This window comes from Piliocolobus tephrosceles, chromosome 7 (assembly GCF_002776525.5).
Source record: "Piliocolobus tephrosceles isolate RC106 chromosome 7, ASM277652v3, whole genome shotgun sequence".
Taxonomy (NCBI): Eukaryota; Metazoa; Chordata; class Mammalia; order Primates; family Cercopithecidae; genus Piliocolobus; species Piliocolobus tephrosceles.
Genome location: NC_045440.1, coordinates 74,035,168 through 74,052,211, shown reverse-complemented (window position 1 = coordinate 74,052,211; position 17,044 = coordinate 74,035,168). Strand labels below are relative to the sequence as shown.

Genomic DNA, 17,044 nt, shown 5'->3' with positions numbered 1-17,044 from the left:
CTCATGGCCCCCATTGAGCACACCATATGAACAATAAAGTGGGCAAGGAATTTATATCAAATAGAAAATATTTACATAATATTTTTCTGAATACCTCATCCATGTTTTGATTTTAAATGAATTTATAATGTATTTTGTACCCATAAAGTATTTACACCCTGGCTGAGGTAGCAGTGACTTTAAAAATAATAATTTTAATCATCTGGCTTTGCTCTTTTCAGCTCTCTCATTGTTTTTTCATTATGAAATCGAAGAGTTGGAAAGCATTAAAAGAGATCATTTAGTTCAGACCCTCCAGTGTAAATACACTTGGAACAGTCAGCCATTTTCCTTTATGTAGCACTTGTACTCAAATAGAGCAGGAAAAGCAAATACAGTAACCCCAAGTTACTCTGTCAACATAAGGGTGTCCTAAAGTAGCAATTAATTAAAATTGCTTTCAGAGAAACTAAACAAGGGAAACTCTGTGATCATTTAAAAAAAAAATTGGGGAACTGGGTGCAGTGGGTCATGTTTCTAATCCCAGCGTGAGCCAGGAGGCCAAGGCAGGAGGATCCCTTGCACCCAGGAGTTTGGGACCAGCTTGGCAACACAGTTAAACTCCATCTCTACAAATAATTTTTCTTTATAAAATTAGCCAGACGTGGTGGCATGCACCTGTGGACCCAGTCACCTTGGAGGCTGGGGTGGGAGGACTGCTTGAGGCCAAGAGTTCGAGGCTGCAGTGAACCATGATTGCACCACTGCACTGCAGCCTAAGTGGCAGAGGGATACCCTGTCTCAAAAAAAAAAAAAAAAAAAAAAAAAAAAAAAAAAGGAAGGAAGGAAGGAGGTAACACAGAGTTTTCAAGTGCATTCCAAATAATTTTTTTTTTTTTTTCTTTCTTGAGACAGGGTTTCACTCTGTCACCCAGGCTGAAGTGCAGCAGTGAGATCATGGCCTCCAACTCCTGGGCTCAAGCAATCTTCCTACCCCAGCATCCCAAGACCATAGGCATGTGCCACCATGTCTGGCTAATTAAAAAAAAAAAAAAAAATTTTAAAATATATATATATATACATAAAGTATATATTATATATTATATATATAAATATATATAGGTTTTTTTTTTTTTGTAGAGACAGGGTCTCACTGTATTGCTCAGACTGTGATCAGTATTTTTTAACTTCGAGTTTTAATTTTGTAAATCAGACTTTTCTTTGGTATGCTTTTAGTATAACTAACATTTTCGAAATATCGTTTCAGAAATCAGACTCTCCATTGGCAAGCAATTGGTAATCCTCGATGTCAAGGAACTTGGAAAAAAGTTCGGCGAGTAGACCAGTGTTCTTGTCCAGCTGTTCACAGTTTCATTTTTATATAGATGGTGATATAAATGTTTCCAAATGCATTTGTAAACGTGCTAAATATTCTCAAGTCATGTTCAATGTTTCCTAAACCTTCAATTTTGGCCAAAGTCCCCAAACACATCATTGCCACACTCTGAAGTAGAGAAAGAAAATTTAGGGGCCAGTTCTCAAGGAACACAGGTCCTTTATTTTTATTTTAACTAAGTTGAAGACCCACTCAAAAAGCTCCCGTGGTTTTATGTTCTTGACCTTTCATCTGGAGTCCTCTCATTCAGCAGGTGGCTTGTGAGACATAGAATACATGTCTGTTTGCTAAAGTAAAATTACTGTAACTCAGTCCAATTATTGGTGACGGAAGTGTCATTTAACGGGATCTATGTTTTGAATCTTGCAGTCTTTCTTTCTATTTTATAATCTTTTAAAAGCTTCTCCCTTTAAAAAATGTATACAAGAATGCACACTCTACACATATATTTCCATATATTTAATATTCCATAAATTCTGAAATAATTTCAAGCAAATTATCACAAATAATTTTTCTACAGGGCAAATTATTTAAAATTTTAGTAAGCATTCTGTAATGAAAAACCAACGGCTATACTAAAAACATTTTTTGAAGAAGAATAAATTTTTTTTCGCGTAAGTGAAAGGATCAAACGCTCATTCTAGATCAATGGGAGTTCTTTTAAATGTTATAATTTTCATGAAGAGAAATGTTGGTACCAGTGAATGAAACAATTGCTTTCATTCCGAAAATTCTACCACCATTTGCATCTAAGATTATTTCCAAGGCTTAAAGCCTGAAGCTGAATAAAATAATCTTTCAGAGTCCAACTTCAAGTTTAGTTGATGTAAGCTCACTATTTTTTTCCTACTGCATGCATTTTCTAATGTTTGGGGTGGATGGCGTGTCGGTTATGGAAGGCATAGACGTCATTACAGATGCTATGATCTCACACATACATAAGGAAATGTTAGTCTCCTTATTTTATGATTGGGAAATAAATGACCTAGAGGCAAAATGGCATGTTTAAGGACCCGGGATGACAAGTCATTCTGCAGTCAGCCAAAGAGCCAAATTTGGACTCCTCATCCAGGACTCCATGAAAAGCCTGACTTTGCCAAACACTGTACTGGAAAAGCTAAGCCCCTTTCATTTTTGAAGTAAATTTTAAATTCAAGATATTTAGTTTAGATAATTGAGTCTTGAGATGTAAACTATATGAAATTCCTTTGGTTTCAATGGAATAATATTCACTAACAAATGATTTACTAAAATACTTATTTCTTGGTCCTTATCATGTAATGACAGATTGACAACAGCAACAGGGGTGGAAATTTCCCCAATAATTAATAACACCGAGAGTGGCAATATTTCTGACTATATTTTCATTTAATTGTCAAAGTTGTTTTTGTGGAAAATTAAATTCTTCAGAAATTAATAATAAAATATGTAAGTCTCATCAAGGCTAGCAACTTTAAGTCAGTATTACCATTTTCATGCTGTTTCTAACATTTATAAAGCTAGATTTTTGAGGCTATGTCCAGGTAATTTCCAATGTTACTTAAAATTTTTATACTAGTAAATAAACTGTTTGTTCACATTTATAGAAGGTCTATCTATACTCATTTGACTAGAAAATAACCCAAATTTTCTGGACTAGTCAGAGAATGATAAAATTTCACCAAAAACACAACAAAAAATCCTTCAGAATTGATAGGTATAGGTACAGCAACTACTAATAGCAATGAAGCAATGGTGCATTTACAGTTCTGATATGTGTTATAACATTTAACATAATTGAGTTGTATAAAATAAATTTTTCACCTTATGCCTTTAATTTTTGGTGGATGACCAGTAATTGCTTTCTTATTGAAGTTAAATTTTTGTTATTTCTATTCTTGAGAAAATTTTATGGGCTAGAGGAGTTAACTTAATGTTAACTAACAGTTTTGAAAAGCTTGTTATTAATTTTAGCAAAGCCCAAGGGAAATAGTTTAGAACTGAAGCATGCAATCCAAGTGATGAATGAAAAACCAAAAGTTTTTATTTTCAAAGTTAAAAATCAAAGTATATAAGACCTCTTAGCACTCTTTTTTAGTAAGTACCTTAGTCTTAGGGCCCTATCCCCAGGCACTCTAAAAAGATTTACGAACTCTAGAATCCCTTATTAGATTGATTTTCAAAAGTGCTCGTGGAAAAGAATTTGAACAAAAATAAATACAGCCACCAGGAAAGAAGCGGAAAGAAGCAAGGGATAAGGGCCATTTTTGAAAAGTTAAAAACAAATGAAGGAAAAAAGAACAGAAAAAGGAATAAGGTGAACTATAATCACGGTATTCTTTTTAGAGTTTTGCTTTGGTTTTTATCTGAGAATGTTACAATTAAGCATAAACCACAACAGCAATAATTTAAAGTGTTAGCTTCTCATCTGGCATAAACATTTCAGTAGCTATCTTTTCTAGATATGCACAAAAATGATATTCGGTTCCTGCCCTCTAAGAATATTCTAGTGAAGGTTCATACAAACAACCACAGGTTGGCTTAGAAAACAAAGACCTGGGCCTTCTGAGGTCCAAGCGATCAGACAGAGCACCATGAGGGAGAAGGTCACACTCTAGGTCAGGGTGACAGACAGACACATGTTTACCCTTTCTCCTTCCTCAGATCCCACTGAAGAGACAGGGTTCACAGAAGAGAATAAGTCCATAGCAGATGAGAAGTGAGGTGGGCAGAATCAGCCCACAGATTTTGAATAATTTTTTTGAAAATTGAAAGCAAATGAGAACCTACTGATAGATGAACCAGAATAAAGGGGCCATACCCTTTAACACGGGTACACAAGAAGCTGGAATCAGAGGTGAGAGCCATCCTTGGTGGGGCGGTCCCACTAAGCACCAAAGGATGAATAAAAAGACTCTCAGCCCTAGAGACAAATTTGTGAAATTGGAAACGAAGGATAAAGAAAAGACCATAAAACCTTCCAGAGAGAGAACATCAGATTACCTGTAAAGGAACAGGAGTCCCCATGAAGACAGCACTCTTCTCATCAGCATCAGTGCATACTTAACATCTAATAGAAGAAAGCCTCCAAGCTCTGAGGGAAAATGAACGTGAAACTAACATTTGATAGCAGCTATCAAATAAAATAAAGTGTGAAAGCAACATGCAGACTTTTAAAGGCACAAGGATCGGAAGCTTTATTAAAACGTCCTACACAGGACATTCTTTTTTCCGGTTAAACATGGCAGGTTGGACACATGTATTTATGTGCCAATTCCCAATAAAATTACAGTTAAGGGATTTTCAAAGCCATCCCACCACCAAAACAACAACAAAGCCCATATATAATGAGGAGGTCAAGAGAGAAAAAGCAGAAGAGATGGCCACATTTCAGGACCAGAAAAGATGGCTATTAAAATCGGAGGAGAAAGCTAAACACCTAGATCTACGGGTGAATTTGAGTAGGCAAGGTAATTTCTGGCACTGAAGGTTCCAGGTATTTCCTTCAATGGAATGAATGGCTGATGGTTGGTCTAAGTCAGAGCCTTAGATTCCTTCCCCAGTGCTGCAGGTCAACAGCCTGACAGAAGGTTCAGTCTATGGAGGAGTTTGGACTGGAAACACCTGCCACAAAGACTGAGAATGAAGCCTGAGTGAAAGTCTATTCTGACTGGTGACCCCCGGTTCCCTTTTCCATGTGCTCTGAGAATATTGCAAGCAGGCATAGATATGCCCCTCCTTCACTCCCTAACTGCTATTCTCATCCCTACACACCAGTTTGTTAGATTCCTTTCTGAGGAAGTGGATTATCCAAGAGAAATGACAACAGGTGTTGACAGTTGAGGGTCCCCTAATGAAGGAGCCATGTCCCTGTCTAATCACTATACAGGCATATCGCTACCTGGATGTCTTTGTTCAGGCTGCTATATATTAAAAAAAAAAAAAAAAAAAAAAAAAACCATAGATTGGGTGGTTTAAACAACAAACATTTATTTCTGACAGCTCTGGAGGAAGGAAAGTCCAAGATGAAGGTACCAGTAGATCTGGTATCTGGTGAGGGCCCTCTCCTTGGTTTGGAGATGGATGCCTTCTCGCTGTCTTCAGATAGCATGGAGAGAGACAGAGGGAGAGAAAGAGAAAGAGAAAGAGAGAGAAGAGAGAGAGACATGGGACCGAAAGAGGAGAGTAAGTGGGGAAAGCTTTTTCATGTCTCTTCTTATAAGGGCACTAATTTTATCATCAGGGCTCTATCCTCATGACTTCATTACCTCCCAAATGCCCATCTCCAAGTTCCATCATATTTGGGATAAAGGTTTGAACATATGAATTTTGCGGGGACATAACCATGCAGTCCATAACATTTGACATGTCCCATCAGTGCTCAAAGAACTTGAATCAGCTTTTTAACTTTTTTTTAAGTATTATTTATTTATTTAGAGATGGTAACTTGCTATGTTGTCCAGATTGGTCTGAAACTCCTGGACTCAAGTGATCCTCCCACCTCAGCCTCCTGAGTCACTGGATTATAGACATGAATCACCTCATCTGGCTTCAATCAACTTTTTTGTTCTTGTCCATAAATATAAATGGACAGCACAGGACAACCAGACATTTCAGAAAAACCACTAACAAGAGCAACCAAAATTAAACATGAAGAAACAAGCAATGTAACAAAACTCAGAGTAAATAAATCACTGATCACTACCAGGAATGAAGAGATGACATGATAAATCATAGAATAAGGACAGGATGCTCTAAAAAAGGAATATTTAAAGCTCTTGAAGATTAAAAAGTTTAATAGTCATATATAAATGTTATGAAAATTTATAATATAAAGCTTAATGCCATTTTCCCCAGAAAGTAAACAAACAAATTACAGACACAGAAATTAGGAGATAAAATATGAGGACATTTGAGAATCAGTCAAAGAGATATAACACCTGAATAATGGGAGCATGTCAAAGTCTACTGAGTGACAGGCTCCTTACTTTACAAAGAAAGGCTGGCCCAGTACAGTGGCTCACATCTATAATCCCAGCACATTGGGAGGCCAATATGGGTGGATCACTTGAGCCCAGGAATGTGAGACTAGTCTGGGCAACATGGCGAGGCCTGTTTCTATAAAAGTTTTTTTTTAATTTTTATTATACTTTAAGTTCTAGGGTACATGTACATAACATGCAGATTTGTTACATATGTATACATGTGCCATGCTGATTTGCTGCACCCATTAACTTGTCATTTACATTAGGTATTTTTCCTAATGCTATCTCTCCCCAGTCGCCTCACCCCACAACAGGCCCTGGTGTGTGATGTTCCCCAACTTGGGTACAAGTGTTCTCACTGTTCAGTTCTCACCTATGAGTGAGAACATGTGGTGTTTGGTTTACTGTCCTTGGGACAGTTTGCTCAGAATGATGGTTTCCAGCTTCATCCATGTTCCTACAAAGGACATGAATTCATCCTTTTTTATGGCTGCATAGTATTCCATGGTGAATATGTGCCACATTTTCTTAATCTACTGTATCACTGATGAACATTTGGGTTGGTTCCAAGTCTTTGCTATTGTGAATAGTGCTGCAATAAACATAAGGGTGCATGTGTCTTTATAGTAGCATGATTTGTAATCCTTTGGGTATATACCCAGTAATGGGATCACTGGGTCAAATGGTATTTCTAGTTTTAGATCCTTGAGGAATCGCCACACTGTCTTCCACAATGGTTGAACTAGTTCACACTCCCACCAAGAGTGCAAAAGTGTTCCTATTTCTCCACATCCTCTCCAGCATCTGTTGTTTCCTGACTTTTTAATGATTGCCATTCTAACTGATGTGAGATGCTATTTCATTGTGGTTTTGATTAGCATTTCTGATGACCAATGATGATGAGCATTTTTTCATGTGTCTGTTGGCTGCATAAATGTCTTCTTTTGGGAAGTGCCTGTTCATATACTTTGCCCACTTTTTGATGGGTTTATTTATTTATTTTTTTTGTAAACTTGTTTAAATTCTTTGTAGATTCTGGATATTAGCCCTTTGTCAGATGGGTAGATTGCAAAAATTTTCTCCTATTCTATAGGTTGCCTGTTCACTCTGATGGTAGTTTCTTTTGCTGTGCAGAAGCTCTTTAGTTTAATTAGATCCCATTTGTCTATTTTGGCTCTTGTTGCCATTGCTTTTGGTGTTTTATTCATGAAGTCCTTGCCCATGCCTATGTCCTGAATGGTATTGCCTAGGTTTTCTTCTAGGGTTTTTATGGTTTTAGATCTAACATTTAAGTCTTAATCCATTTTGAATTAATTTTTGTATAAGGTGTAAGGAAGGGATCCAGTTTCAGCTTTCTACATATGGCTAGCCAGTTTTCCCAGCACCATCTATTAAATAGGCAATCCTTTCCCCATTGCTTTTGTCAGATGTGTCACAGATCAGATGGTTGTAGATGTGTGGTGTTATTTCTGAGGCCTCTGTTCTGTTCCATTGATCTGTATCTCTGTTTTGGTACCAGTACCATGCTGTTTTGTTTAATGTAGCCTTGTAGTATAGTTTGAAGTCAGGTAGCTTGATGCCTCCAGCTTTGTTCTTTTGACTTAGGATTTTCTTGGCAATGCGGGCTCTTTTTTGGTTCCATATGAACTTTAAAGTAGTTTTTTCCAGTTCTGTGAAGAAAGTCATTGGTAGCTTGATGGGGATGGCATTGAATCTATAAATTACCTTGGGCAGTATGGCCATTTTTGCAATATTGATTCTTTCTATCCATGAGCATGGAATGTTCTTCCATTTGTTTGTGTCCTCTTTTATTTCATTGAGCAGTGGTTTGAGTTTCCCCTTGAAGAGGTCCTTCACATCCCTTGTAAGTTGTATTCCTAGGTATTGTATTGTTTGTTGCGATTGTGAATGGGAGTTCACTCATGATTTGGCTCTCTGTTTGTCTGTTACTGGTGTATAGGGATGCTTGTGATTTTTGCACGTTGATTTCGTATCCTGAGACTTGGCTGAAGTTGCTCATTAGCTTAAAGAGATTTTGGCCTGAGACAATGGGGTTTTCTAAATATACAATCATGTCATCTACAAACAGGGACAATTTGACTTCTTCTATTCCTAACTGAATACCCTTTATTTCTTTCTCTTGCCTGACTGCCCTGGCCAGAACTTCCAACAGTATGTTGAATAGGAGTGGTGAGAGAGGGCATCCCTGTCTTGTGCCAGTTTTCAAAGGGAATGTTTCCAGATTTTGCCCATTCAGTATGATATTGGCTGTGGGTTTGTCATAAAGAGCTCTTATTATTTTGAGATACTTTCCATCAATACCTAGTTTATTGAGAGTTTTTAGCATGAAGGGCTGTTGAATGTTGTCGAAGGCCTTTTCTGCATCTATTGAGATAATCAAGTGGTTTTTGTCTTTGGTTCTGTTTATGTAATGGATTACGTTTATTGATTTGTGTATGTTGAACCAGCCTTGCATCCCAGGGATGAAGCCCACTTGATCGTGGTGGATAAGCTTTTTGATGTGCTGCTGGATTTGGTTTGCCAGTATTTTACTGAGGATTTTTGCATTGATGTTCATCAGGGATATTGGTCTAAAATTCTCTTTTTTTGTTGTGTCTCTGCTCGGCTTTGGTATGAGGATGATGCTAGCCTCACAAAATGAATTAGAGAGGATTCCCTCTTTTTCCGTCGATTGGACTAGTTTCAGAAGGAATGGTACCAGCTCCTCTTTGTACCTCTGGTAGAATTCGGCTGTGAATCTGTCTGGTCCTGGACTTTTTTTGGTTGGTAGGCTATTATTACCTCAATTTCAGAGCCTGTTATTGGTCTATTCAGGGATTCAACTTCTTCCTGGTTTAGTCTTGGGAGGGTGTATGTGTCCAGGAATTTATCCATTTCTTCTAGATTTTCTAGTTCATTTGTGTAGAGGTGTTTATAGTATTCTCTGATGGTAGTTTGTTTCTGTGGGTTCGGTGGTGATATCCCCTTTATCATTTTTTATTGCATCTATTTGATTCTTCTCTCTTTTCTTCTTCATTAGTCTTGCTAGCAGTCTATTCATTTTGTTGATCTTTTCAAAAAACCAGCTCCTGGATTCATTGATTTTTTGAAGGGATTTTGTGTCTCTATCTCCTTCAGTTCTGCTCTGATCTTAGTTATTTCTTGCCTTCTCCTAACTTTTGAATTTATTTGCTCTTGCTTCTCTAGTTCTTTTAATTGTGATGTCAGGGTGTTGATTTTAGATCTTTTCAGCTTTCTCTTGTGGGCATTTAGTGCTATAAATTTCCCTTTACACACTGCTTTAAATGTGTCCCAGAGATTCTGGTACATTGTGTCTTTGTTCTCACTGGTTTCGAAGAACATCTTTATTTCTGCCTTCAGTTAGTTATTTACCCAGTTGTCATTCAGGAGCAGGCTGTTCAGTTTCCATGTAGTTGTGCAGTTTTGAGTGAGTTTCTTAATTTACACTCAATTTCTAATTTACACTTAATTTACACAAATTACATTTGTAAATTCCTTACATTTACAAGTAAAGGAGTGCTTTACTTCCAACTATGTGATCAATTTTGGAATAAGTGCGATGTGGTGCTGAGAAGAATGTATATTGTATTGATTTGGGGTGGAGAGTTCTGTAGATGTCTATTAGGTCCACTTGGTGCAGAGCTGAGTTCAAGTCCTGGATATCCTTGTTAACTTTCTGTCTCGTTCATCTAATATTGACAGTGGGGTGTTAAAGTCTCCCATTATTGTGTGGAAGTCTAAGTCTCTTTGTAGGTCTCTGGGAAGTTGCTTTATGAATCTGGGTGCTCCTGTATTGGGTGCATATATATTTAGGATAGTTAGCTCTTCTTGTTGAATTGATCCCTTTACCATTATGTAATGGCCTTCTTTATCTCTTTTGATCTTTGTTGGTTTAAAGTCTGTTTTATCAGAGAGTAGGATTGTAACCCCTGCTTTTTTTTTGCTTTCCATTTGCTTGGTAGATCTTCCTCCATCCCTTTATTTTGAGCCTATGTGTGTCTCTGCATGTGAGATGGGTCTCCTGAATACAGCACACTGATGGGTCTTGACTCTTTATCCAATTTGCCAGTCTGTGTCTTTTAATTGGGGCATTTAGCCCATTTACATTTAAGGTTAGTATTGTTATGTGTGAATTTGATCCTGTCATCATGATGTTAGCTGGTTATTTTGCCCATTAGTTGATGCAGTTTCTTCCTAGCATTGATGGTTTTTACAATTTGGCATTTTTTTGCAGTGGCTGGTACCAGTTGTTCCTTTCCATGTTTAGTGCTTCCTTCAGGAGCTCTTGTAAGGCAGGTCTGGTGGTGACAAAATCTCTCAGCATTTGCTTGTCTGTAAAGGATTTTATTCCTCCTTCACTTATGAAGCTTAGTTTGGCTGGATATGAAATTCTGGGTTGAAAATTCTTTTCTGGCCGGGTGCACGCCTATAATCCCAGCACTTTGGGAGGCCAAGGTGGGCAGATCATGAGGTCAGGAGATTGAGACCATCCTGGCTAACATGGTGAAACCCCGTCTCTCTTAAAAATACAAAAAATTAGCCGGGCGTGGTGGTGGGTGCCTGTAGTCCCAGCTACTCAGGAGTCTGAGGCAGGAAAATGGCGTGAACTTGAGAGGCGGAGCTTGCAGTGAGCCAAGATCGTGCCACTGCACTCCAACCCTGGTGACAAAGCAAGACTCCATCTCAAAAAGAAAAAAAAAAAGAAAATTCTTTTCTTTAAGAATGTTGAATATTGGCCCCCACTCTCTTCTGGCTTGTAGAGTTTCTGCCACGAGATCTGCTGTTAGTCTGATGGGCTTCCCTTTGTGGGTAACCCGACCTTTCTCTCTGGCTGCGCTTAACATTTTTTCCTTCATTTCAACCTTGGTGAATCTGACAATTATGTGTCTTGGGGTTGCTCTTCTCGAGGAGTATCTTTGTGGTGTTCTCTGTATTTCCAAATTTGAATGTCGGCCTGCCTTGCTAGGCTGGGGAAGTTCTCCTAAATAATATCCTGAAGAGTGTTTTCCAACTTGGTTCCATTCTCCCTGTCACTTTCAGGTACATCAATCAAATGTAGATTTGGTCTTTTCACATAGTCCCATATTTATTGGAGGCTTTGTTCATTTCTTTTTACTCTTTTTTTCTCTAAACTTCTTGCTATATTTCATTAATTTGATCTTCAATCACTGATACCCTTTCTTCCACTTGCTCGAATTGGCTATCGAAGCTTGTGCATGTGTCACGTAGTTCTTGTGCCATGGTTTTCAGCTCCATCAGGTCATGTAAGGTCTTCTCTATGCTGTTTATTCTAGTTTGCCATTCGTCTAATCTTTTTTCAAGGTTCTTAGCTTCCTTGCAATGGGTTCAAACATCCTCCTTTAGCTCAGAGAAGTTTGTTATTACCGAACTTCTGAAGCCTACTTCTGTCAACTTGTCAAAGTCATTCTCTGTCCAGCTTTGTTCCACTGCTGGTGAGGAGCTGTGATCCTTTGGAGGAGATGAAGTGCTCTGGTTTTTAGAATTTTTGACTTTTCTGCTCTGGTTTCTCCCCGTCTTTGTGGTTTTATCTGCCTTTGATCTTTGATGTTGGTGACCTACAGATGGGGTTTTGGTGTGGATGTCCTTTTTGTTGATGTTGATGCTATTCCTTTCTGTTTGTTAGTTTTCCTTCTAACAGTCAGGTCCCTCAGCTGCAGGTCTACTGGAGTTTGCTGGAGGTCCACTCCAGACTGTTTGCCTGGGTATTACCAGCAGAGGCTGCAGAACAGCAAATATTGCACAACAGCAGATATTGCTGCCTGATCCTTCCTCTGGAAGCTTCGTCCTAGAGAGGCACCCACCTGTATGAGGTGTCAGTTGGCCCCTACTGGGAGGTGTCTCCCAGTTAGGCTACACGGCAGTCAGGGACCCACTTGAGGAGGCGGTCTGTCCAGTTCTCAGAGCTCAAACACCATGCTGAGAGAACCACTGCTCTCTTCAGAGCTGTCAGACAGGGATGTTTAAGACTGCAGAGGTTTAGGCAAAGGTGGGCAGACCACGAGGTCAGCAGATCGAGACCATCCTGGCTAACACAATGAAACCTTGTCTCTAGTAAAAATGCAAAAAATTAGCCGGGCATGGTGGCAGGCACCTGTAGTCCTAGCTACTTGGGAGGCTGAGGCAGGAGAATGGTGTGAACCCCGGAGGCAGAGCTGGCAGTGAGCCGAGATTGCCTCACTGCATCCAGCCTGGGTGACAGAGTGAAACTCTGTCTCAAAAAAAAAAAAAAAACAAAAAAAAAAAAACAAAACTGCAAGGTTTCTGCTGCCTTTTGTTCAGCTATGCCCTGCCCCCAGTGGTGGAGTCTACATAGGCAGGCAGGCCTTGGTGAGCTGTGGTGGGCTCCACCCAGTTCGAGCTTCCCAGCCACTGTTTACCTACTCAAGCCTCAGCAACGGCAGACGCCCTTCCCCCAGCCAGGTTGCCACCTCACAGTTTGATATGGGACTGCTGTGCTAGCAGTATGCAAGGCTCCATGGGTGTGGGACTGACTGAGCCTGGTGCGGGATATAATGGGATATAATGTCTTGGTGTGCCGTTTGCTAAGACCTTTGGAAAAGCCCAGTATTTGGGCAGCAGTGTCCTGATTTCCCAAGTACAGTCTGTCACAGCTTCATTTGGCTAGGAAAGGGAAATCCCCCGACCCCTTGAACTTCCCAGGTGAGGTGATGCCCCACGCTGCTTCAGCTCACCCTCTGTGGGCTCCACCCACTGTCCAACCAGTCCCAATGAAATGAACCAGGTACCTCAGTCGGAAATGCAGAAATCACCCGTCTTCTGCGTCAATCATGCTGGGAACTGCAGACCAGAGCTGTCCTATTCGGCCATCTTGGAATGGACCAAAAGTTTAAAAAATTAGCTGTGTGTGGTGGTGTATGCTTGTGGTCCCAGCTACTTGGGAGGCTGAGGCAGGATGATCACTTGAGCTCAAGAGGTCAAGACTGCAGTGAACCATGATTACATCACTGCACTCCAGCCTAGGTGACAGCACAAGAACTTATCTCAAAAAAAAAAAAAAAAAAAAGGTTCACACCAAGGCATCTTACCATGAAATTCCAGATTATCAGATACCCAAGAATCTAAAATATTCCAGAGAAAAAAGTACGTCATGTGCAAATAATCAGTAATTAGAATTGTATCAGAATATTTATGTAAAGCAACATTTGAAACTATAAGACAACAGAGCAATGCCTTTAAAATTCAGAAAGAAAATGTTTTCCAAACTAAAATTCTATATCCTATAAATTATTCAAATGTAAGGCAGAATAAGGATATTTTCAGACATGCAAGACAGGAGTTTTCCATTCTCTGTGCTTTTTCTGTGAAGGTACGGGAGGAGGTGCTCTATCTAAACAGGAGTGTAAACCAAGTAAGAGGTTCCAGGTAATAAGGAACACAACCTGGGAGAGAAATGAGGATCCCCAGAGTGCAGATGAAGGGCAATGTAAGCATGACAGCTTGCAGCAGGCCTGCAGAGCAGCCAGACTACCTGGGAGCAGGGGCAGAGACCGTTCCAAAAAAACAATGCAATCCGGCCGGGCGCGGTGGCTCAAGCCTGTAATCCCAGCACTTTGGGAGGCCGAGACAGGCGGATCACGAGGTCAGGAGATCGAGACCATCCTGGCTAACCCTGTGAAACCCCGTCTCTACTAAAAAATACAAAAAACTAGCCGGGCGAGGTGGCGGGCGCCTGTAGTCTCAGCTACTCAGGAGGCTGAGGCAGGAGAATGGCATAAACCCGGGAGGCAGAGCTTGCAGTGAGCTGAGATCCGGCCACAGCACTCCAGCCTGGGTGACAGAGCGAGACTCCGTCTCAAAAAAAAAAAAAAAAAAAAAAAAACAATGCAATCCGAAGGAGGGCCTACATCTTTCATTATGTTCTGAGATTTTCAATTTGGTTGGAGAATTTGGAGATGAATAAGTGACATGTACATAGAAACTGCACAGCTCAGGTGTAAAGAACAATTACAGAGTTAATATAATATGAACACTTAACAATTGATTCAACAAAAACTGGCATAAACGTGCTGAAGGAACTGGGGAGAAGCACATGTGTGAGTGCAATGTGTGTATGTGAGGTGTGGCCAGGCACAGCATCCCATATAGGTCAATAAGATATTATCTCTGGCCAGGCACGGTAACTCACACTTGTAATCCCACCACTTTGGGAGGCTGAGGTAGGTGGATCGCTTGAGTCCAGGAGTTGGAGACCAGTCTGGGCAACATGGTGAAACCTTATCTCCTTAAAAACAAAACAAAAAAAACCGGTCATGATGATGCATGACTGTGGTCCCAGCTACTCAGGAGGCTGAGGTGGGAGAATTGCTTGAGTTGGGGAGGCAGAGGTTGCAGTGAGCTGAGATTGCACCACTGCACTCCAGCCTGGGCAACAGAGCAAGACCCTGTCTCTAATAATAATAATAAACTGAAAAACAACAAACAGCAGTAAGAGCACGTTTTTAACAAATATAAAAATCAATAACTAAGAGAAGAGCTGAAAGAGTTGAGAATGGTGGCTTATAGAAAGCACCAAAGGGTAGTGAAAGGGAAGAGTATTTTGCATTTTAAGCCATGGAGAACCATTTCAGTTTTAAAATTGTGAACATGTACTACTTTCATAAAACTGGAAATAAAAGTTTCAGGATGAAATTGCAAATAAAAATATCAAAATATGAAGCTTAAATGTGACATGATTTTGAGCTATTGAGGGGGGAAATAGAGAACATTTTGACACTTTAGTTGTATGAATTTTGTGATACAGGATTACATTTTTAATGAGTCAACCACACTTCTAGGAACTAATGTGAATAATATACTACATAATCATAATATAGGTTTATTGGTTTCCGATTTTTTAGAATCTACCCACACATAAAGCACAAAATATTTAATTATAATTAGTGGACAGAACCAAACCAACCAACCAACCACTTGACAATGAAATAGTCATAGCTAACAAAATGAGTGAGTGTAACATTGGGGATTGCTTTTCCCCATCTTACTTAGTAAAGCCAAGGAATTCTGTCTAAAGTCGATGGCATAAGAAAGAGTACCTTAAGCAAGTAAAAGGAGAATAACATTGAACAAAGCATGGGAGGTGCATGGGGAAGGAGGAGGAGTGAATGTGAGGAAGCTAAACGTCTCATCTTCTCAGGGAGTTACTGTAATAGGTTTCAAAATAAAAATAAAAATAAGAAAGCTGGGCATGGTGGCTCACACCTGTAATCCCAGCACTCAGGGAGGTCAAGGTGGGTGGATTGCTTGAGTCCAGGAGACAGAGGTTGCAGTGAGTCATTGCACCACTGCACTCCAACCTGGATGACAGAGCAAGACCCTCTCTCAAAACAAAACAAAACAAAAACAAAAAGAGAAAAAAGAGAAAGAAATAATCCAGAAATATAGAAAAGACTCTTTAAAAGGGAAGTCAAGGGAAGTCGACTGAGGTGTATTTTGCCTCTGTGCTTCTGTGCTTCATACACATATGGCATGTAGGGGTCACACCGTGCCATGATTGAGATGCCCCTGGGATGTGGTAAGTGTTAAACACATGTTTAACCTACTTCCTATTCAAAATTCCAAATATATAATACAGAGATCATTTTTCTTTTCAAAATTGCTCATCACAGGATTCCTTTGAATAACAGCTCATCAAAGTTATTGTAACCACTTGGTAGAAGTAAAAAGGGCTGGGATGGCTGGGTGTGGTGGCTCATGCCTGTAATCCCAGCACTTTGGGAGGCTGAGGCTAGACGATGGCTTGAGGCCAGGAGTTCAAGACCAGCCTGGGCAACATGGCAAGATCCCGTCTCCACCAAGAATACAAAAAAGTTAGCTGGGCGTGGTGGCAAGCACCTGTGGTCCCAGTTACTTGGGAGGCTGAGGAGGAGAATCACTTGAATCCAGGAGTCAGAGGTTGCAGTGAGCAGAGATTGTGCCACTGCACTCCAGCCTGGGTGATAGCATGAGACTCTGTCTCAAAAAAACAAAAACAAAAAAAGAAAAGAAAGGCTTGGGGCTTGGGATAAGAGGAACATCAATCTGTTTGATGCCATGCCAATGGATCTATAACCAGACACAGAGGAAAAGCATCTCTGAAATAATGAAAAATACACTTCTACTGTAGGTGCATTTGGGTGAATTCCCATACATTCTACTATCTGCTGCAGCTGCAGAGCTCCCCAGGTATTGAGATCACAGCCCTGGGCTTATTTATAACAAGTATATCAACATGTATAGAATAAAAGGGAAAAGAAGTCTACTTGAATAATGAAAAGTTTTAATTGTGGAGTATCAGCAAATAAAGTTCTGCTACTTACCAAATCAATTTTGGGCAAGTCAAAATAACTGAAGCTTGATTCCTTATCTATTACATGCAATTAATAATACCACTCTCCCTGTTACTACTACCATTCTGCTAATTAGTAATACCATTCATCAAGGTTTTGCAAGAATTAAATGATATAATCCATGCAAAGCAAAACACTATACAAATTTGGGCTAAAATAGATGTGAGTTCCTTGAGGACTTACATGGAAAGGGAAAAATTAATATATATCTCTTTAAATTATAACTTGTTGCCATCAAAACATTGCAAAATTATTACTCTTTTCCTTTGAGAGTTGTAGGTCATATAAACCATTGCATTTCTTGAGTCAAGCTGCCA

At 39.6% G+C, this 17,044-nt stretch overlaps 1 protein-coding gene across 1 annotated transcript in view; it reads left to right on the top strand.

Annotated features, from left to right (window-relative positions):
- SBSPON (somatomedin B and thrombospondin type 1 domain containing) overlaps positions 1-3,849 on the top strand; it is a 29,879-nt gene extending 26,030 nt beyond the window's left edge. The window contains exon 5 of the mRNA XM_023184042.2: positions 1,247-3,849. Coding sequence (XP_023039810.1) covers positions 1,247-1,364 — 118 coding nt within the window. The 3' untranslated portion in view covers positions 1,365-3,849. The remainder of the gene's footprint in view (positions 1-1,246) is intronic.
- The last annotated feature ends 13,195 nt before the right edge of the window (positions 3,850-17,044 follow it).